Here is a 21,703-nt window from a genome sequence, read left to right as displayed (position 1 = left end):
GAGCCGCTATTATTAAATGAAGTGGGGGGGGGGGGGCTCGCGATGTTTCTGGCGGAAAGTGCGGAGCTTACACCGGAAACGGCGAAGTGGACTGGGTCTCCGCCGGAAAAGGCGGGGTCTCTGCCGGAACAGCTGGGGGGGGGGGGGGAGGGCGCCTCCCATTGGTTGGGGGCGCCTTTACCATTGGGCGGGCCGCTTTCTATTGGGCGAAGCTCCTCCCCCTATGGGGCGGGGCTTCGTCGAACAGTGAGAAGGTTGAGAATGAGGCGGCGCTACAACAACCCGGCAGCCAATCAGCGCGGCGGTTGCGCGAACCCAACGGCCGCGCATTATCGGGGGGGGGGGGGGGGGTCACGGTGGCTCGGCGGGAGCCAATGGGAGCCGCGCTGCCGCCAGTCAAATCAAAGTGGCGCGGGGCCCTTAAGGCAGTAGTAGCAGTGGTGGTGGTGGCAACGTGGGTGGTGGTGGTGGCAACGTGGGCGACTCGTGGGGGAAACAAAGGCGTGCAGAGAAGAATACAGGTTGGTGGCAACTGTTGCACTCGTTTTTACACCCCGCGGCTGGCGCGCGGTGAGATGTGGTGCATTTAAAAATGGGGTGCCCTCGTGTTAAAGATTGATTACTAAATGGTAACTGTCGAGATTCCAAGTAGCGTCGCGTTTTTGGTTTGTAATACACTCGTTTCTTTCGTGTGTTTTTCTCGTTGAATGTGTTGGGTAAAATTTCACACGCTCTCTGTTTGCATTTTGACTGCTTGTGTTGTGGTTATTGCAAACACGATCCCTTGTTTAAAGGTGTCAGTTCTTGTACCAGATGAAAGGGTAAAAAACATATTACTATATTCCACACGCTCGTTATTTTCAAACAACAAACAGGTGCTCGTCGCAAAGCATACGAAACGAATGCTGCGTCAACGTGGGCCGGTGTCGATTTGTTGCACCGAGGCGGCGTTGAATGATTGCGGGCCACGCCGTGGCTAGTGGGGGGTGGCTGGCCGGGCTTGGCTCCGTCCAGCAGTGAGAGTAATCGTGGCCCCCCGAGATGACCGAGGATGCTTGCACGCCTCTCTGCTGTGCCACAGACCATGGCAGGACTGCTGGATCCGGAGTCGCTGCTTGCACGAGTTCAAAGACGCCTGGAACTCGCGAGCCTGAGCCCCAACTCGGTGAGGACAACGTGGGGGTAGGGGGGTTGGTGTGGGGTTCGTGAATGGGCAGGGATGGAAATGTATGAAAAAAATAACGTGCCTTTTGGCATCATCTGGTTCACCATGTGAGACTAGGCTCTAAGGAAAGCTGTCTCGGGTGTGGAACAAATCAATTTCAAGGACAGTGCATACATTATCAGAGTTGGGTTTTTTGTTTGCATTCCGACCGCAGGTATTGTGGTCAATGCAAACATGACTCCTTGTAAAAAAAGGTGTCAGTTTTGTTGCCAGATGAAAGGGTAAAACAACTATTATCATATTTTGCTACTGGCAAATGAGGTTCCAATGGTATAAGGATATGTGTTTACCCTTTGTGTCAATAATACGGGAGGTGTTTTAAGATGTTTTAAACACCAAATAGAAACAATTTGCAAGAAATTAACCACGCACACTGCTTGTGGTGAACATGTAAACAAACATGCTCTGATAATTATGTTAGCATTGTATTTGAAACTGATTGGTCGACACCAGAGACAGCATTTTTTATGGGCCAGTCTCACCAGTGTCAGAACAGAGAACGCCTAAAGGCGAACGGCGCAAAGACAATGCACTATTAAAGTGTTTATAGCTCCCGGGTGAGCAGCTACGAAATGGGACCTTTTTCCAGTATCAAAGTATGAAAAAACAAGAATAGGTCTCAACCTTTCTGGCAATGAATCTGAAGGTGTTAAGATATTCAAATACCAAATCGAAACCATTTGCAAGGAATCAAGCACTGCATTAACCACACGCACTGCTTATGATGAACATGCAAACAAACATGCTCTGATATAGTGTATGCATTGTATTTAAACTGATTGAAGCTAATGCACTATCAGAGCATTTATAGCTACGGGTGAGCAGCTACAAAATGGGACATCTTAACACCTGTCTTATTGTCAGAAAGTGTAAAACCTATAATTTTTTCATACTTTGATGCTGGCAAAAAGGTCTCATTTCATAGAACTGTTTGTAGATTAACTTTGAATAACCCAACCAATAATAGACATTCATTGTAATTTATATGAAGACATTAAACTGGCACCATATGTATCCCCTCTATTTAATACCGAAACAGGAGGATTCCTCCACAACTCTGGCTGTCGCCTGATGAGGCTGGTTGTAATTACTGGTGAAACGCGACGGTACGCGAATTGTAAATGTTGTGGGTTCACTCTCCAACACACTGATAGTGCTGAACTAGTAACGAATTGGCATGTTTTGCTTACATGACCAAACGTTACTAATTGGCTGTGTCGAGTGGTGGTGGGTTTAACGACACATTAGAATTTTCACGATCTAACCCAAAATAAGCTCTTATGGATATTTGTCATGAAAGCCTACGTGTTAAACTGGATAGAAGGTTACGGGGGGCAGCAGTGGTGGAGGGGGAGGGGTAGGACAGCACTTGGCCACTGAAGCAGCTCAGGAATTGTCCAAATCTGTACTCCGTCCCACATGTGTAGCGGAGTGCTGTTTCTCTGATCGTGCTTTCTCACGGAGTGGATTCATTTGCAGCACTGGGTGGGTGAGGGTCTGATGGACGAGGAGGATGTACACTGCCACAATAGCCGCTTATCTCACGTATTAAAACAAAAACCTTGAACAACTGGAATCAACACGATAATAAAATCGTTTAATAAAAAGCATATCTATGCAGGACAACAAATCGACACTCATGTTTTGCAATCTCCACTGCTCTGCTGCGAGTCCACGCAGAAGGGCAGTGACAACTTCCTTGAAAGCTTGAATTCTTGGGGCACTGTCTCCGTAACGAGGACTTGGCACCTGTGGCAGCCCTTTCTAGCAGGATTGTGGAATGAGTCTTTGGGCGTCCAGAAGACAAGCAGGCCCTCTTAAATTCTAGCGCGGCCTCACGGTCCCTGATGACCCCACCTTTTCCACCTCTTAAGCCTCTCATTGGGCTTTGCTCCACACAGTGCGGGTCTGCCTAAAATATCGAGAGAAATCATCCTTGACAAAAGATCTCGCGTCTCATCTCAACGTGGCTGCTCTAGTTTCCTCCAATTTTGCTCTCCCAGTGACCACTAATATGGGCCGTATCATTTCCGTGTCCTTTATGAGAAGCGTGTCATGGGTTAACCCATTCCCTTGTTCCATACACATATCGACATATAACATTTGGAATAACTCTTAAAATGAATCCAATTCGCTTCATGCTGTACTACAGGATGGAGGCACAGGGACCCCGTGTCTCCCTTCGCCTAGGCCGGCGCTCTCCCTGAGCGACCGGAGGAATCGGCGGCTGCAGGGCCCATCGGGAGGTGGCGCCAAGGGCATGGGTCCAGTGGATGGGGGTCGCAAGGAGGGGAAGGAGAATGGGTGGAGCCCACAGCCCAGCAGGTAGAATGCAGCACCAACGTTTGCAAATGTGACTTGTATCTATGAACCTTACCCATGTAGCGATAGTAACATTGTTATGTGCAATGTAATTGAGGGGCTGTATTGTCTTGTGTTGCCTCCGAAACGTCGTGATTTTTATTTTATTTTACTTTTATTAATTTTAATGTTTTACCTATGTGACTTTACTGAAAAAACCTAAGAATATGAATCCTTGCAGTCACGAAAGCCTCAAATCTAGAATGGTCTTGGATAGTTGTTTTGCTGCTTTGCCCAAGCTTGCATTTGGTGTTGACAGATCAGCAGGAATATATGTACTTGTGTAATTTGTACTTTTATACGTTTATGTGTTTATATTTTTGTGGTTTTTTTTCGTTTTTTTGTTTGTCGATGTAACTCGCTTATCTGCGCTGGTAAAAAGAGCTTCATATCTTCATCGGATTCCTCTTTTTTCTTAATTCTTATATTGTCAGTTGTGCGCGGTCACCCTTATCTTGACAAAGCATTTAGCTTTACACCTCTTAACTCGTCGGTACACGTTCTAATCCACAGAGCGCAAGGACGGTCCATTTCGTCTGATGACTCGAGTGAAGATGAGCTGCCTTCATGTGAGTAACTGATGCTGCTGCTGCCCATGAGGCGCCATGAGTATTATTCGCTGCACGGTGCGATGGCTTCACTTTCTGCGGGGGTGTGTGCTGCTTCGTCAGTCTGCATGCAGGGCTGCGGGGGCCTAAGCCAGGGAGCGCAGTTGTGGAGAGGTCACATCGAGAGCAGCAGCAGTACAGATAAAGCCGTGCAAGGAGCAGGAATCGCAGCCAAAGAGGTCAGGATGCCAACGTTACAGCAATGAGAATCAGAATCTTCATACTGGAGGAATCTGAGCTGTGAAGCTCTTTAACAGATGTCTAAGTAGTGGTGGGTCAGCAATTTACATCAACAGAAAAATACAAGGATACAAGAGTGAGATAGAGAAAAGTTAAGCAAGTTGGGCAAGGTAGCAAAGCAACAATCCAAGACCACGGCAAGACAATGCAGGTGGCTCAGCTGTACAGCGAACTGCCCGCAATCGCAAAGTTCCAAGTTAAAATCATGGTTGGACCCTTGACTCAACCCATCCATACCTCCAGGGTCAATAAAATAGTATTTTGTGGGGAAGTCAACGGTGGTTTTCCTATGGGATAGACTTTTCCCCGCTACTGGAATGAGGAATTTCCACCACTGGCTCAGGCAAACTATACAAAAGAGCTGAGCACCTATTTTCTCTCCCTTACTCAGTCACTCCCATTTTCCTCCTGTGTGTTCCTGTAGTTTGAGACATTTGTTATGCCATGGGAGCGTTACTAATGTAGCACGTTGTTGCAGGCTGCTGGGCATGGCAAGGTATCTCCGGCTGCCATGGGGAGGAAGGAGCCAGGCCTCACCGGGCCCCAACCTCCACAGCCCAAAGGCTGCTTTGATTCCTCCGATGACGATAATGAATTTGAGACCTGTAAGTCGACTTACGTGGAACACTCTTCACGTCACGTTTTTGTGTGGAACTATTTTGGAAGATAAGACAAAAATGGGTTTGCCATGTAAAAACAAATGTTCCGGTCTATCGGAAAAGTGTGGCGAGCTGAACAAATGCCTAATGCTATTGGCACAAGCCATCCACAAACACCGGGATCCATTCCGAGCAGCGCAACAACATTGTAACATTGCATTATCTACCTGCTGTGTATCATGGTAATCCCTGCTGTTGAGGCACTTAATGCATTTCCATGAGCCTCAGAACTTGAGTGTACTTGCCATGTTTTTAGTCAATTTGAGATGGAGTCAATTATTCGGTCAGGTTTTGCTTCATAGGCTGGAGAGAATGCCACACTTCGCAATTCTGGATGAGCGGAAACATGTCGCCACGTCACCCCAAACTTGTCAATCACGAATGTTTAAGGTGGCAAGAACATTTAATTTCACATTAACATGCTGGGCGCAAATGTTCAATGAGTGTTGTGACTATATTGTGTGATTTTATATTTTAGTTCTCCTTAAGATGAAAACTCCTTTGAAAAGCAAAACTCCTTTGAAGTCCATTTCCAGGTAAGAGTTAATGCTATAATTGAGACCTTAGTTTACACTCTTAAATACAAAATCTTATTCACAGTCCTCGGTTAAAAGTGAAACGGTTGAATTTGTTTCTAAACAGTTTCTGAGCATAGGCTCAAAAAGCCAAGTGGCCTTTAACAAGCAGCACTATTACATTTGCCATAGATAAAAGTGTCAAGGTTATGAGTGCTTGGGAAAAGACAATAGAAGACAATTCAAATGTGTAGCAGGGCAAGGAAAGAAGCAGAAAGAGAAGTGTGGTGTCTTCTTGGTTCTTTCGGTAAAGTCACGTAGAATGGAAATAATAAAATAATAAAAATAAAACATTCTTTCGGTAAAGCCACGTAGAATGGAAATAATAAAATAATAAAAATAAAACACTATGTTTTAAATAATAAAATAATAAAAATTACCCATTTTTATTATTACTTTATTATTTCCATTCTACGTGACTTTACCGAAAGAACCAAGAAGATGAATCCCTGCAGTCACGAAAGCTAACAGTAACCATGGTCGTCATATAAGAGTCATAAGTGGAGATGTGCTTGTGTGCTTGCAGAGCTGTTGTAATCAGCTCTGTCAGCGACTTGGACGAAGATGATTTCAAGTCGGCGCGAGCGAGACCCATGCTCTCAAAGCGGAGGACCCATTCACAGCCGGCGGCCTTGCACCAGGGGGTCCTGGGCTCCAGAAGAGTTGCCAACAAGAAACCTAACCCTGAACCTGAACCCTGCGTACCTCCGTTGCGGGCTCGTAGCGTCTCCCTGTCGGTGGGGAGCGGCACCACCAACTCCACGACGCTCGATCGGCCACAGAGAGAATCGGAGCCCCTTCCCGCTGTCCCTGCACCGCCGCCCACCACTGCCCAAGCCTCCAAAAGGAGCCTGGCCGACTTCGACGAATTTGATGATGAGTTTGAGAGCCTCATAGACAGAGTCCGCAAGAGCAATTCCAAAAAGCCAGGGATGAAGAACAAGCCTACCACACCCTCCATGGCAAAACAAGGTTTCTGTTGTCCCTCGACCTGTGGGAACCTTTAATAAACGGCTACATGCATGTAGACCGCCATATGTGGGGTGGTGACGTGGCCCAGCGGCAATGCATTTGCCCCTTGCTGTGACCACCCTGGTCACTATTGCGGGGTATTAACCATGAAATAGTAGGTGCCGTCTGCTCCACGGTGGACGTTTAAGGTCCCGTGGTGTCATTCGAAAAAGAGCTGATCATTGTGTACTGGTGCCGTCCAGATTTGCCAAATTATTAAATTTACCTGCAAAATACTCAATTGGTATTACACAGCAACATCGGTTCTACTGAGGACTACTACAGACTGCCTGTGAAACACACAGCACCTTAATGATTTTATTTAATCAGCACAACTGCAACTCTTGCTGGGTGGGCAGATAGTGCAGTATTTGTCTGTGTGCGGTCGTGGTAATAATGGTGCGTGTGTGCTGCTGTCTGTAAAATAAGTGGTTTGTGGTGTTGCTAGGCCTGCCTTCGGTGCCATTGTGGGGACAGGAGCCACCTGCACAAATCATCACTCCGCAACTTCCAGCTACCCCAAGGCAGCCTCCACCATTGCCTCGAAGCAATCGCGTCAAGTCTGGTTCGGACTTGGAGCTCGGCAAGCCCATCGCCAGCGTTCCCTCCCAGTCTAATGACGTTTGCAGCACCAGGTATCATCACAACCGCATGCGTGCATTACCCTGGGTGTGTTTTGCAAGTTGGTGGACATCCGCTTCAGCCTGGCAGAACCTACTGTCTTTCTATTTCCTCCACTGGGCGGAGCACTCTGCCACAAGGCTTAAATGTCACACTGCCAACTCGTGAATTGCCTTGGGTCTGAGTCCTGTATTTTTTTACCAGCTTTTATAGCTTCGACAGTTTGCATAAACTTTGTTGTTTATGGCCCCCCCTGGCTCCCGACAGCACATGCTGCTTGCAGACTGGAGCTTCGTGGTGAGCTATCAGAGAGCGGAGTTAATATTTAGTCAGTTACACTCTGCAGAACAGGGGGAGAACATTCAACCTCCACACAAAAGAGGCACCGGAGGGAAAAAGCTTCACAACTCATTGGAATCCTCCAGTCTAAATAAAGGTTCTTGATGTGAGGAATAAGTGGAACCACTGCGCCACCACCCTGCCATGTTGGTATGGGAAGGTGTGATCACTGCGATGGCCGAGAAACCTCCCGTCGTGAATGTGCTTGCGTGTGTGCGGCTGTGCGTGTGTGCGGCTGTGCGTGTGTGCGGCTGTGCGTGTGTGCGGCTGTGCGTGTGTGTGGCTGTGCGTGTGTGCGGTTGCCCCCCAGGTGTGCAGTGCCCGGCTGCTTCTTGGCAGAGCTGTCGAGTCCTTCGTGCCACTACGTTCGCAACTTCAAGAAATGCAAGGCCCAGCTTACGGCGTCGCTCTACAAATTCTACAATGAAACCGTCTTTAAAAATAAGGTCTGGTGGACCATGCTGTTGGAAACTAAAACGTTCAAATTGAAATGACAGTTTTCTGTAATGTATGAACAACTGGCAGTGACTGACCGGTTAAGTTAAAAAGACCTGTATACAGTATCAATGCTGAATCCATGCCTTCTGGCCACTTGTTTGTGCAAAATACCAGCTGCCAAACAACATGGAGCTGCTGTGGAACAACAAGATGCGCAAGACAGCTGGCTACTGTGTGATGGGAAAGGGGCCTGGACCGGCTTGCCAACCCTACGCACGCATCGAGCTTTCCGTCAAAGTGTGCGACAATGCCGGTACTGCAAGCTTGTGAGATGCGACCTACAGAAGGTTTCTTAATGCTTTCCAACTGGGTTTGAACGCGGTAATGCATTCGCTCTGTAGCGGAGGGTCACGTTAACTCTCGTAAATATAATTATCCAATGTAAATTAATGCGAGGAAAACATGTGTTTATTAGTGATTTATTGTAGAGAGAACACGCCACATTGATCAAAGTCCCGTTCATTAACGTGTCTGTTTTATAAATGGCAAGCAGTGTCCACACCTGAGTTATATGTTGTGCAACCAAATCATGCCCGAACTCTTGTGGTATAATCTCCTGTAACTGCTTGGTCCACATCTGAGGCTGTAGTTGCAGAACAAGGATGTGTCTGGTGTTGCTAAATTGTCTGGCCATGCTCTTTACAGCATAGCTCTGCCACGATTCTGGTTAGCTCCACCATACACCCAGGTAACAACCGATCGGATCACAAATGTGCATGTGGTGAAAAGGTCGGTACAAATTGCTGAGCAGATGGCTTGAAAATATTTCATCTCATTTGTGAGCAACATGTTGCGTATTGTTCACTGCGATGGCATCCGCACACAAGCTAATTGGCTACATGCAACCGATATGGATGTGCCTGTACTTTGAAAACTAAAGACGAGAAAACAACGAATTGTTACAATGGCGTCGATGTGTTTGATGCACGGCACAGAGCGGCTTCGCGACACGCTGGTGCACGAGATGTGCCACGCCGCCACGTGGCTCATCAACGGGCAACGCGATGGGCACGGGCGGCTGTGGCAGCTGTACGCACGCACCGCCACGCTGGTGCACCCCGAACTACCGACCGTGTCGCGCTGCCACACCTACAACATCACCTTCAAGTACCGCTACGAGTGCACGCGCTGCAAAAACAGGTGCCACTGCATCATTGCACACGGCTCCTAAACAATGTCACAGGTTTTTTTTTATGGTAGCGTGTTCAAAGTTTGTTGTAGAGATTTGTGCTTTGAATTTGGCAGGCCGCCTCGGTTAATACGGGGTGTATTAAACAGGTGATTTGGCAGGAGTGCGGGCAGCTCGCAATTGGAAGATTGCGAGTTCAAGTTCTCGTGAGGGATTGACTCAGCTTCTGGGATGTCAACATTTGTTGTCCTATGGATATACTCACTTCTGCCATACGAATGTGGAATTTCCACAACTGGATCAGGACTTTAAATAGCAGATGAGCACCAGTGCCTCACTGCTTATTTTAGCAGGACATCACTGACGTTTTGCCAACCATTATATGGTTCATAGTGGATGCTCAAGATCCCATGGCACAATTCGAAGACGAGTAGGCCACTGTGCAGGCGGAAGTTTAAATGTGAATGGGGAATTTTGGTGCCACGTTGCAGGAACGAAACACTAATATGCAACATGAAACAAGCGTTTCATTAATGCTGTGTTGACGAGAGGCATGGAGATGTGATCTCTCTGGGTGGCGGTGGCAATCAGTGCTCTTCACTGAGGGGGGCACCATACGAAAGAGGTTGAGAATCCACTTTGGAAGAAACGTTTAGGTTTTTATCATGGATTTTATTACGCAACAATAGTAGATGCTGCCCGCACACTTATTGTACAAGCTGCACCGTTTAACTGTCGTTCCTCGTCCTTCCCAGCATCGGCCGGCACAGCAAGTCGCTGGACACGGAGCGGTTCGTGTGCGCGCTGTGTCAGGGCCGCTTTGTGCTGCTGCCTCCCGAAGGCCGGGGCAGCACACCCGTCGCCAGCAGGGCCCTCACACCGTTCACGCGCTTTGTGAAGGAACAGTATGGGACCACGCGCTCGGCCCGGCCGGACAGCAGCCACGCAGACATCATGCGCATTTTAGGCGAGCAGTTCTCTAAGAGCAAGCTGCAATGAGTCGTCAGGGTATTGTCAAATAGGAGACTCTTGGTTGGGGCTACAAGGGACTTGGCAAACTGAAGGGAGCATACGGGTCCTTCTAATGTGGGTGAGGAATGTTTACTATGTATGGGTAACCAGTGATTAGCGATTCAAATGAGATTTGAGGCATTGGTACTCTTCTCCCTTTTACAGCCCTGAGCCATTGGTGGAAATTTAGCATTTCTAGTGTGGGGTGAGATTACAAGACAACCACTTGACTTATTCACAAAGTGGCACTAATTTTTATCGATGCCAGAGGGACGATGAACTGAGTTCCCCCCCACCCCACCTTGATTTTAACTCTCTGCCTTCTGATTGTGGGCTCCTCGCTCTACCGCTGATGAGCCGCCTGGCCAGTTGAGGAATGTTCAACAGAAAATGAGCAGCTATGTGAAGGTGACTGCCATGTTTGAATTATGCTGGTAGGAAACGTGTTGGTTTGTGAGTTTATTTTTTAACGTTTAAAATATAAATAAAGATAACTAGTCACTTGAGAGGAATGTATTTTATTAAATACACTGAAGCATAGCAATGTTCTCAAAATTGCAGTCGATGGTTCCTCCGTTTAGCGGTTATCCTACGATCGCTTACAAAAATGTCTTTCTGCAGTGGTTTTGTCCAAAAAACCGTTGAAATATCTGGGCAAAGGCTCCCTCCAAAAAGACTAAGTGATGGCTACATGTGATGTACACTACCCACACCAACCCTTCACACCAATGTGTGGAATAAAATAGTAATTCTAAACAAGGCATTGACAAAAGCAACTCGTTTGTTCACCCAGCCCCATGATTGGGTGGTGGAATACACGACCTGCTGACTATCCCAGCAAGAAGTTTGCGCGTCACCACCTGCACAGTGGGCACTGTGTGTGACCCAGGCCGAGATGTGCGTTTTGTTAATGTATCTACATATGCACGAGCTCACGGTCAGAAGCTTTGGAACATGGGGGGATTGGGGTGTTGTGTGCGAGCATGTCTTTGGGGTTGTGTTTATGAGTGGGTGTGCGAGCATGTCTTTGGGGTTGTGTTTATGAGTGGGTGTGCGGGCATGTCTTTGGGGTTGTGTTTATGAGTGGGTGTGCGAGCATGTCTTTGGGGTTGTGTTTATGAGTGGGTGTGCGAGCATGTCTTTGGGGTTGTGTTTATGAGTGGGTGTGCGAGCATGTCTTTGGGGTTGTGTTTATGAGTGGGTGTGCAAGCATGTCTTTGGGGTTGTGTTTATGAGTGGGTGTGCGAGCATGTCTTTGGGGTTGTGTTTATGAGTGGGTGTGCGAGCATGTCTTTGGGGTTGTGTTTATGAGTGGGTGTGCGAGCATGTCTTTGGGGTTGTGTTTATGAGTGGGTGTGCGAGCATGTCTTTGGGGTTGTGTTTATGAGTGGGTGTGCGAGCATGTCTTTGGGGTTGTGTTTATGAGTGGGTGTGCGAGCATGTCTTTGGGGTTGTGTTTATGAGTGGGTGTGCGAGCATGTCTTTGGAGTTGTGTTTATGAGTGGGTGTGCGAGCATGTCTTTGGGGTTGTGTTTATGAGTGGGTGAGTGTAGGGAAGTTGGCAAAGGTGGTGCCAGAACACTCCGTGTCTGTCTCGTAACCTTCGGCCAGCGAGCCCCCCGCAACCTCCGATGAGCACAGTTGGCTACGTATGGTGCGAAAGAAGTTCAACAACATAGTAGCCTGGCACAAGGGCCTGTGGTCATGTCACTTGGTGGTGAAAGGCAGTTTGTGTGTGTAAGTGGACATGCAAGTCAGGGTATATATGTGGTGGGTTGTGTGACAGTGCAGAGGTTAGCGCAGTGGGCAGAATTCAGTTCATGTTCACGCCTAACAGTGGCAAATATCTGAACCGGTCCCAGTCCTTCCCGAGACCGTGTAAACATCACCACTGGGGAGACAAAGGTGGTTGGGCGTGTTTTCATGCCATATCCCCATCTCGTGAGCAATGCCAGCTTTCATATCTGCTCACCATCTGCCCCAACAGCCTGTGTAGGCTTCATAGGATCTGTGTATGAGAGTAGTGGTGTTTACGTGTGTGAGGTTACGTGCGAGATGGATCACTGCCCCTCGACCCACGTGGCAATGCCGGCTGTTGGCGTGGCAATGCTGCTGTTCACATTGAATTGCTTCAGGGTGAGCTCCAGCTGCTGCTGGTTTCCAGCGAAGTAGGCAGAGGTGGCATTGTGGAAGAGAAGAAGCTGCTTCTGCATCACCTTCACCTGACCGCAGGGAAGACCGCACTTCAGTGGTTAGTATGCGACAGGGTTGTTAAACGGCACCCAGTACAGCAAAACTGGTTTCCGAATCGGTTACCGGGGTTCAAAAGTCGGGGACAGGCAACCCATTCCAGTGAAATTTTAAGAATCGACCGATTGGCACGCACGAACATACAAACGGCTCGGCGGCCTAAATCACAGCAGGATTCATTTGCCCTCATTTCTCAGTTAAAAGTTGCTCAATGCTGCTGGGGTGGGGGGCTCTAGAGGGTATTTGGTGTATTTATCCATGCTGAGCAGATACCTTTGTAAGAGGTGAGTGGGACCACAATTGACCCCACCACATGCAAGCTGCCAATCGACTGGTGAACCCCATTGACACCGCTGAAAAAACTTGGCAGGACCCTCCTGAAAAAGCCCTGAGACTCGGTGAGGTTTTCCCGGCTATATAAGCAGAATGATAAAAAAAATTACCTTATTTTCATCCAGAAATTTGAGTTTGATGGCAACGTCGTCGCGGAGACGTTCGAATTTGTCCTTGTGCGAGAGGAAGTGTTTCTGGGCGACGTCGAGACGTTGGGCAGAGGCCGGGTCTGTGGCCGAGCTCCTCAGGAGCTCCACGTCCGCCCGGTAAGCGTCGAACTGCAGCCTGCGGCCAGTGCCAGGCGGGACGCAGTAACATCACTATCAACATTACACGGCAACATCACCATCACAGGAGACAATCATTGAACATCACATGGGACACTAATTCCACAGTATCAGCAACACCACACACGACTGCCAATCGGCACCATCACGACTATCGCCATCGCACAGCCACAATCGCCACCACAACCACAAATCAACATTACGACCACCAACGCCGCACTGACAACCACCACACCTCAGAGGTCGCAAACGGGTTTTGATTCCTTACCCGGCCGCACCAGGGTCGCAAACGGGTACCCGTACCCGGCTGGCCGGGTACGGGATAGGGTACGGGTATCGGGTACCTGATTGCGACCTCTGGGATGAAGCCATGTTGTAGGCGCGGGTGGGTTGATTCTAGGAACTTGAATTGTGAGAAGAGACAAGACGTTGGGAAATGAGTGACAAACAGTTACCAGTGACTCACGGTCTACCCGTACAAAGTGAGTTTAGTCGAAGATGCAGACCAGTGTTGCCATTGTTGCTGTATGGATTCCTGGTGTCTTGCTGTCCCATTGCACGCCTGTGTTGTCTATCAGGTGTTGCTCTCTGTTTGCGTGCTGCTGTCTGTCGCCCCGCTGTTCTGCTGTCTGTGTGACAATACTGTCTCTGTGGCGTCGCTGCTGCCACTTGTGGTTATCACCTGGCAGCCTCATAGTGGCGCACAGTCATCAGGGTGTCGGCCATGGTCTTGTTGGTGAGCGTGTTGATGCTGTTGACGAAGAAGGTGAGGGCGCGGAGCAGCGTCTCCCCGTTCTTGCACAGCAGCCGCTGCGTCTCCGCGTTGTAGCTGAACTCCTCCTGGTGTGGGACCACGCCAACCTCGTCACACCGAGTCAATCACCTCGTCACAATGACAACCTCAAAGCACCTCAAGTTGCCGTACACCTATTTACTGTGGCAAAAGTGACCATTACATGGCCACCAGTGTTTTTCCACGTCGTCAAAGAGAAACAAACTCGCCAGCATTTTAGATTTTAAGTTCAGGGCTTATTCAAAATTAGTGCGACAGGCTGGTGCATGATCACAAACACTGATTTACAACAGCAGGCTGTGGCCTTCACAGCGAGTGCTCCCCCCCCCCCACCCCCATGCTGCATCGCTCACAGCCAGATCCTCACCCTCGCGCTTCACACCCTCCACCACCCCCCCTCACGAGCATCCATGCCGATACACAGAGGAAGTGTGACTTTCGCTTGTATGGATAAGAGGAAGATGGCGAGTGGGTGGGGGAGGTGGGACAATAAGTTGGGAGCCGGGGGATGAGTGATTGAGTTACGTGCCAGTAAGTGAGTGAATGTGTCACTGGACGGGCGAGTGGATGGATGTGCGAGTGGGTGGGTTAGTGAGTGTGTGAGGGGATGGAAGCGTGGGTGGGTGAATGCGAGTGGGTGGATGAGTGATTATATGAGTGTACAGATGAATACGTGCACATCTATGTGGGTGGTATTTGAGTGTGTGAGTGATTGGGGAGGATTGGTTGGCACGTGCTGGGGGGGTGGGGGGCATGTGAGCCAGCATGGCTGGACCACTGGTAAGGAGCCAGGGAGGGACCTGCAGATCAGGAGACTTGTGGCCAAGATCAGAGAAGCAGTCGGCCAGATTGCGCTGTGCCGTGACGACCAACTGGAAGTGCGCCAGCATGGAGCGCGCCACCCGCAGCAGCGCACGGTAGCGCCGCCTCGTCTCTGTGAGCGCCACCACGCGGGCAGACAGCTCTGGGTCCAAGGTGCGGGAGCCTCGGCCCAGCTGCTCCGTCACCATCTGTCGTGTGCACTAAACACAAATACAACGATCCCACATCTAGGCAGGCCGAGCAGGCTCTTGGGGCGAGTGCTGTTTGTGAGAACCTATGAAGGCCACTATGGTGCACGAGGGGGTGGTGAAGTCGGCACCGTGCCCAGCCGCCTTTCTCTCCCAGTGCCTGATATTTACACGCCACACCAGGTATTCACGTAAGACTGAGTCGACTTAGGGGAGGCCCAGGACCTGTTCAAATATTAATCACCGTTGGCCGTGAGCGGGAATCGAACTTGGAATGCCAGGTTCTTAGTACCATGCCCGAACTGTTGCTCTATGACACGCACACGCAGTGTGGCTGTGCAACGGGCTGTTGCGGAGGCTGCATTAAACACTTTTTTTATTTGTTTTGTAACCGTTGTTTTTGGTCATTTTACATTTGCTTCATTCAAGTATTTGTTTTATAATAGTTTTTTACCCTTCTATCTGGCACCAAAACTGACACCTTTTTACAAGGAGTCATGTTTGCATAGACCACAATACCTGCAGTCATAATGCAAACAAAAACATAAATCTGATGTGCACTGTCCTTGAAGTTGATTGGTCCACACCCGAGACAGCTTTCCTTAGAGCTCTCATACTCTGATGGTGCATTGTCTTTGAGTTGTGCGCCTTTTGGCGTCATCTGGTCCAACCCATGTGAGACTAGGCTCTAAGGAAAGCTGTCTCGGGTGTGGACCAATCAACTTCAAGGACAGTGCACATTATCAGATTTATGTTTTTTGTTTGCATTATGACTGCAGGTATTGTGGTCTATGCAAACATGACTCCTTGTAAAAAGGTGCCAGATAGAAGGGTAAAAAAAAACAATTATATTTTTACTGGCAAATGAGGTTCCCATGGTGTAAATATTTGTTTTATGTTTTGGCTTCTGTCATTGTGGTGACCTTGATCACTCTTGCAATTGAGACTTCTCCTGGTCTGTTCAGTTCTCACCTGGTTCAGCAAAATAACCTTGGAACTTGAAATACAGTGCAGAATAACGGCACGGACGATCGTAAAACACACGATTCATGCATGCCACCCTTACCTTGTAGGTGTTGAGGCTCCAGTTGCGTACTATCTCCAGGGTGCTAAAAGCGAGGCCCATGAAGCCTGCATCTCCAGCAACAGCCGGGCTGTTTAAAGATGCTTGCGTCTCCTCTCCTAGCGTTCCTGACGCACACACGCCACGTGTGACCACAGAGAAGGCAGCCAGGCACCGTGCAGCTACAACAATGGCAGGCTTCACAGCCTTGTGACCGAGCAAATGCCGACACAAAGCCGACTTGGGAGGACAGCACAAACGACACAGCATCTGCACTAGCAAATACCACAAACCAGGTCGGGTGCTCTTTATAGCTGCTGCCGTGTGTGCGGGTGAAATCTCCCATCACCCAGATATGGCCATTACACCACCAGGTAGGAATGTGAGCTGGGGCTGACTGGGTAGAGCACCATGGGCCCCGCTGTGTCAACTCCGGTTGCATTTCGCGCCAGTGTTGGCCTCTGTCGCTTGTACTCGCTGAAGTTGAGGCATCTTACAAAAGTGGGTTTATAGCTGACGCTGGCAGACAATGGCATACTCCACTTTGATGCAGCACTAACTGCTGAGGCAGAAATAATTGATACGTTGGTTCATAGGAGTTGACAGAGTACATGTATACATTCATTGTTCACTATAAATGAATGCATACAAACATGGGGCACAGTGCCACTGCACACATGAACGCAACACTCGTGAAAATTTACAGAACACATGAACACAACCCACTTATCGCATATATGAATACCTACACCTCAACTGCGGTCTTAGTAAATTTGCTTATGAAATGGGATTGCATTGGTCCATATTTATCCAGCAACACTGCTTCCAAGAAATCTTTTTAAAGAGGGTCCTACATTTGGTTTGAATTTTAAGATATTTACAGCCAATTAATGAGTGTTCAAACACGTCGGAGGAAACCCATTCACGCGAGGAGGAAAAACTAACCCTGTACAGGTGGCGATGAGTCTACTTGCTATACTGTCTTCTCCTGCCAAGGCACGGTACTGGTACCTCGACGCCCACGGGAAGGTAGTTTCACAACATTTGTGTGATCCATCAACCCTCGCCTCCACAGTACTGGATCGCAGGCGTGCGCCACCACTGCCGCCCGACTAATGATGCCCAATGTATGTTATGCTATGCACAGCATGAATGTATTATTATTATTCCGCTTGGTTACCCAGGAAAGCCTCGCTGAGTGTCAATTATTTTCTGAGAAGTTCCCGTCAAGGTTTTGCAGTCGGGGGGGCAATCCTCGCTGCGCCTAATCCCAATTGAGTAATACGAATGGCGTGTTTCCGCATTGGAATGTTTGACCAATACCAGTCACAATGTATGTTATTCTTTTCAATCTGTGTTAGAAATCCGTGTAGAACAAGGGGAGACCATACAAACTCCACACAGAAAGGTGCCCGAGTCTGGAATCGAACCCAGGCACTTGCTGTGAGGTGTGAGTACAGTATGGAAAGCACTACACTCCAGCCAATGCTGTATTGTGGATACTGAAATAGACCTGCAATGCCTGAGGAAATAAAGGCCATTAACGAAGCATACTCCACTGTGTCCCTCACAAGAAGCAAGAAGAAGACACCCCAAGCATCGACAGGCCACCGTGCCGGTCTCGGCAACATTTTACAGCCAATGAACAGGAAAATCAGGAGGAAAACAACTTGATCAAAATAGCGAGTGTTTGAAACGCGCCGAGGCACAGCAGCACTTTCTTAATAAAAAGGAGCCTCACAACAAAGGGCTGCACATGCACAGAACTGGTGTATGACAGGGCAGCAAGGAAGCTTCTGCATTAATGCAGGGGACAAGCCGAGCAGTCCGCCGAAGGCCTGCCGGCGATTTCGTGTGGCCTGGCATGGGCCACATCGCCCCACGTAGGAGGGTCGCCACCAACTTGATTACAGTAGAATGCACAGTTTAGTTAGACCTGAGCTGAGAAATTCTTTGGGGGTTTGGTCTATGGAAAATGTGGCGGCGACCCAACCTCATGCTGGACACCGATAGCCGAGGCTGTCAACACGAGGCCCATGCGTTGCCGCCTTTGTTACCTAGAAGGGCATGAGGGCCCATGCACTCCACTGTTGCCTGGAAAGACGTTTGCTATTTAAGCTTTGGATGCAAGTCATCACAGTTGGCAGCAATTGTGCTTCCCATTGTTCTGAGGACTAAATGGCACAAGCAGGTGTGTGGTTACCAGCGAGAGGCTGGGAAGCAGCAGAGGTTCTCACTAGACAAGCCCCACCACCAGTGAGCAAGCTACGAGTAAGCATAGGAGGGGCAAACCCTGGCCCAGAATCCTACTCGTTCCTGGCCCGCCTCCCACAAAGTAAGGGTTGTATTTGGCCGAAGGTCCTGTGTACACCACCCACATGCGCAAACAAAAGGGAAGAGAATTAACTCGAACTGAGTTGAGTGATTGCCTGGGGAGTATGCGATGCAAGGATAGCTGTGATTGTATAATGAGTTTGTGTGACGTCAAAAGCATGCATGCACCACACGTACTGTAAGGATATTTTATAATAAAATAAATTAGCATAGTGTAAAAAAAATGCACATCTCACTGGCCACACAGCCTTCTGTGAGTGCATTATTTCAGCATCACAGGTTCAACGGAAGCAAACAAGACTGGTGTTGACATTGAGTGTCTCAACAGCAGGCAGGCAGGCATGCTTAAACCAATTCTGGAAAAATTGCCAGGTGTGACCCTGTTACATATGGATCCTAAAAATGTTTTCGCATTTGATAATAGGTTCCTTCTGCAATCGATTTTGTCCTCAAATGTGACGAAGCAACAGCCTTGAACCTGCAATCATGCTGCCAGCGCTGGCGAGATGTCGTGGTGCACAGGCATGCCATGAAATGTGGGGTGCACGCACCTTGCATGTTTCCCGTGCGTATCGAGGGAGCAGGTGGCTCCATCCCATGGTACTCGGCAGCAGACAACCCGTGAGGTCCCAGCTCTGCATTTGATGTCATCACATCCTCGAAATCCTGTTGTGTATGCGCACGGCGCATGGTGGTATTTGCGCCATTCTTATAGCGCAGGGCTGTTTTTCATAGACATAGCTTGCAGCAGTTTAACGGACGGGGGCAATGTTGTCTGTAATAATCCCAATGGAGTGTATGGAAAATGTTGACAATGAATATCGCAAAAGCGTTCGCGACCAATGTGATGCAGACAATTATATTTTATGGTTAGTACACCCGCAGTATTAACCAGGGCGGTCTGCCGGACTCCGACCTCTAACCTCTGCAATAAGTGGCGAGCGCGCTAACGCTGTGCCCGTGTCTGGGGGCCTTGCCGCTGTTCTTAAACATTTCATGCCACGTACACCGTGCACGATGCGTTACATATTCACATATGCCAACAAAAAGCACCTTGCTGAACAAAATGTCTTCGCAAATCATCAAGGAAGGCGGGGCTAAACACCACACCTCGCTGTGCAAACCGTCTCTCGGTAAACACAAGCTCCCACACGCAGCCAGGACTTACTATGCACAGCTTAAACGAACAGGACACACATTTCTACACACGTTTATCTAACTCAAGATAAAGGCACGCACTCCCGCTTGAGTGCAAATGAAGTGCTTGCTCAAGCACTGCAAATACATTCTGCACTGCCGTACACAAAAACCCCGTTGTCTGATACACATTACTTTTCCCACAGGACCGTACCACCACAAACGTTGTCTTTTGCGAAAACATTCCACAGGAGGCCCGAATAGGGCCCCATGTGTTATAATATCACCTCCACCAGCCCAGGTGGAGCACACGACCCTACACCCTCACCACTCCCTCACCTGTACCAGACATTATTGGGCGCTTTTGCCGATTTTTGAACGAGATTCACAGTTCGTATGCGGCGGCCGCCCTGGTTAATGCTCCTGGTGTATTAACCGTAATAATAACTATAATACGCGGCGCCTGCTTTAACAGTGGACGTTAAAGATCCCCCTGGCATCATACGCAAGAGTTAGGCCACTGTGTGCCGGCCGTCAGAGTCCAAATGACAGCAGCAAATCATCGACCACCAAACTGGCAGACCAATGCCCCAGGTCACTCCTGCAAAATCCATGTTCCACCCATCTCGCCCCCGAGGTGTCACCTGGATAAACCAAATCAACTTGGGCCCTTCGACCGCCTGCTACTGCTCCCGCTGCACCTGCGTCAGACACGCCGCGTCTCACCTGGCCACACTCCGCTCCCGTCCCGCCGTCAGAGAACCCGACCGCCGGAGTGACCTGGGCCATTGCGTCTGCACCCAACCTCGCTCCCCTTCACCACTCGATGCCCTCACAGCTCCTGCAGGGAGAGAGCAGAGAGGGAGGGGAGACGATGTGAGCGGACATTGAGAGAGGCAGGGGGAGGGGGTGGGCAGTGGGGGGCACGGCGATGAGATGGGACACAGAGAGAGGCGACAACGGTGACTGACACGGGTGAGGTGAGTGGCGGAGGACACACGGAGAGAGGGGGGCAGGGAGAGGGGGGTGATAGGGGGGGCAGGGAGAGGGGGGGCAGGGAGAGGGGGGTGATAGGGGGGGCAGGGAGAGGGGGGTGATAGGGGGGGGCAGGGAGAGAGGGGGGTGATAGGGGGGGCAGGGAGAGGGGGGGGGCAGGGAGAGAGGGGGGGGGCAGGGAGAGGGGGGGGCAGGGAGAGGGGGGTGATAGAGGGGGGGGGGCAGGTAGAGGGGGGGGGGGGGGGGGGCAGGGGAGAGGGGGGGCAGGGAGAGGGGGGGGCAGGGAGAGGGGGGGGGGCAGGGAGAGGGGGGTGATAGAGGGAGGGGGGGGGGGGCAGGGAGAGGGGGGGGGGCAGGTAGAGAGGGGGGGGCAGGGAGAGGGGGGGTGGCTCTGGGCCCAGGTTACGGGGGGCGGGCTACAGGAGGCGCAGGGAGATGGCGACATCGCGAACTCGGCGCTGGGGTCGTGAGCGCGGCGATGATGATGAACGCCCCGTCGCTCCGTGTGGCCCCCACCAGCCCCACCAGCCCCACCGCGCCTTGCGGCGCCGCTGACGACGACGACGGCAAACAGCAACGACCTCACGGGCAGACGCAGCGGCGGCGGCGGCGGCTTCATCAGCGGCACTCACTCACCGCCTCGCTCGACGGCGCCTGCTCCTCGCCTCCTCCTCCTCGGCCTCGTCCGTCTCTCCTCCCTCTCCCCTCTCTCTCTGTCTCTGTCTCCCCTCTCAGCGCGGAGTCGACGCGGCCTCTCTCCCCTCCTGCCGTTGCCTCTCGCACGAACCCCGGGTCCCCTGTCTCCTCCCTCCCTCCCGGGGGGGGCGGGGGGGCTGCTGTCTCGCTCTCTCAGGCCGCCTCCTCCTCCTCCCCCACCCCCTCCTCCTCCTCCCCCACCCCCTCCTCCTCCCCCCACCACCCCCACCCTCCTCCTCCTCTCCCACCCCCTCCTCCTCCTCCCCCACCCCGTCCTCCCCCTCCTCCTCCTCCCCCACCACCCCCAACCCCCCTCCTCCTCCTCCCCCACCACCGCCACCCCCTCCCCCACCACCCACACCCCCTCCTCCCCCCCACCCCCTCCCCCCCCACCCCCCCCCACCCCTCCCCCACCACCCACCCCCTCCTCCCCACCACCCCCTCCCCCACCACCCACACCCCCTCCTCCCCCCCCACCCCCTCCCCCACCACCCACACCCCCTCCTCCCCCACCACCCCCTCCCCCA

At 50.6% G+C, this 21,703-nt stretch overlaps 2 protein-coding genes across 4 annotated transcripts; one reads left to right on the top strand and one right to left on the bottom strand.

Moving 5' to 3' along the window:
- Positions 1-126: 126 nt before the first annotated feature.
- LOC133349923 (germ cell nuclear acidic protein-like) lies at positions 127-10,785 on the top strand. Its single transcript, XM_061563798.1, has 13 exons — positions 127-521; positions 1,082-1,165; positions 3,378-3,550; positions 4,100-4,155; positions 4,258-4,373; positions 4,913-5,039; positions 5,572-5,629; positions 6,195-6,640; positions 7,128-7,314; positions 7,950-8,085; positions 8,252-8,390; positions 9,073-9,277; positions 10,022-10,785. The coding sequence occupies exons 1-13, from the start codon at positions 375-377 to the stop codon at positions 10,263-10,265; spliced, it is 2,118 nt and encodes a 705-aa protein (XP_061419782.1). The 5' UTR covers positions 127-374; the 3' UTR covers positions 10,266-10,785.
- A 910-nt stretch (positions 10,786-11,695) lies between these two features.
- On the bottom strand, positions 11,696-21,273 carry ARFIP2 (ADP ribosylation factor interacting protein 2). 3 transcript variants are annotated; one of them, XM_061563799.1, is made up of 9 exons: positions 21,117-21,273; positions 20,211-20,325; positions 18,899-19,013; positions 18,324-18,374; positions 16,017-16,141; positions 14,741-14,962; positions 13,830-13,987; positions 12,971-13,145; positions 11,696-12,499 (listed from the first exon to the last, which is right to left on the bottom strand). In XM_061563799.1, the coding sequence occupies exons 2-9, from the start codon at positions 20,271-20,273 to the stop codon at positions 12,338-12,340; spliced, it is 1,071 nt and encodes a 356-aa protein (XP_061419783.1). In that variant the 5' UTR covers positions 20,274-20,325; positions 21,117-21,273; the 3' UTR covers positions 11,696-12,337. The 3 variants fall into 3 exon arrangements, with proteins under 3 accessions (XP_061419783.1, XP_061419784.1, XP_061419785.1); XM_061563800.1 differs by lacking the exon at positions 18,324-18,374; XM_061563801.1 differs by lacking the exon at positions 18,324-18,374 and having other exon boundaries at positions 16,017-16,132.
- Between the last annotated feature and the right edge of the window lie 430 nt (positions 21,274-21,703).

Source organism: Lethenteron reissneri, chromosome 32, assembly GCF_015708825.2.
Source record: "Lethenteron reissneri isolate LAM-NWPU_2019-01 chromosome 32, ASM1570882v1, whole genome shotgun sequence".
In the NCBI taxonomy this organism is placed as follows: domain Eukaryota; kingdom Metazoa; phylum Chordata; class Hyperoartia; order Petromyzontiformes; family Petromyzontidae; genus Lethenteron; species Lethenteron reissneri.
The sequence above is the reverse complement of the archived record's forward strand: the minus strand, read 5'-3'. Positions and strand labels throughout refer to the sequence as shown.

Excerpts from the sequence above, each read along its gene's own strand:
- ARFIP2 (XM_061563799.1), bottom strand. The coding sequence starts at position 20,273 with ATGGCCCAGGTCACTCCGGCGGTCGGGTTCTCTGACGGCGGGACGGGA. Across the intron at positions 18,375-18,898 it reads ACGCACGGGAAACATGCAAG|GACCTTCGGCCAAATACAAC; the intron begins GTGCGTGCACCC and ends TGGTGTACACAG. Across the intron at positions 14,963-16,016 it reads GGAGCCTCAACACCTACAAG|TGCACACGACAGATGGTGAC; the intron begins GTAAGGGTGGCA and ends ATTTGTGTTTAG.
- LOC133349923 (XM_061563798.1), top strand. The coding sequence starts at position 375 with ATGGGAGCCGCGCTGCCGCCAGTCAAATCAAAGTGGCGCGGGGCCCTT. Across the intron at positions 1,166-3,377 it reads CGAGCCTGAGCCCCAACTCG|GATGGAGGCACAGGGACCCC; the intron begins GTGAGGACAACG and ends GCTGTACTACAG. Across the intron at positions 5,040-5,571 it reads CGATAATGAATTTGAGACCT|TTCTCCTTAAGATGAAAACT; the intron begins GTAAGTCGACTT and ends TTTATATTTTAG.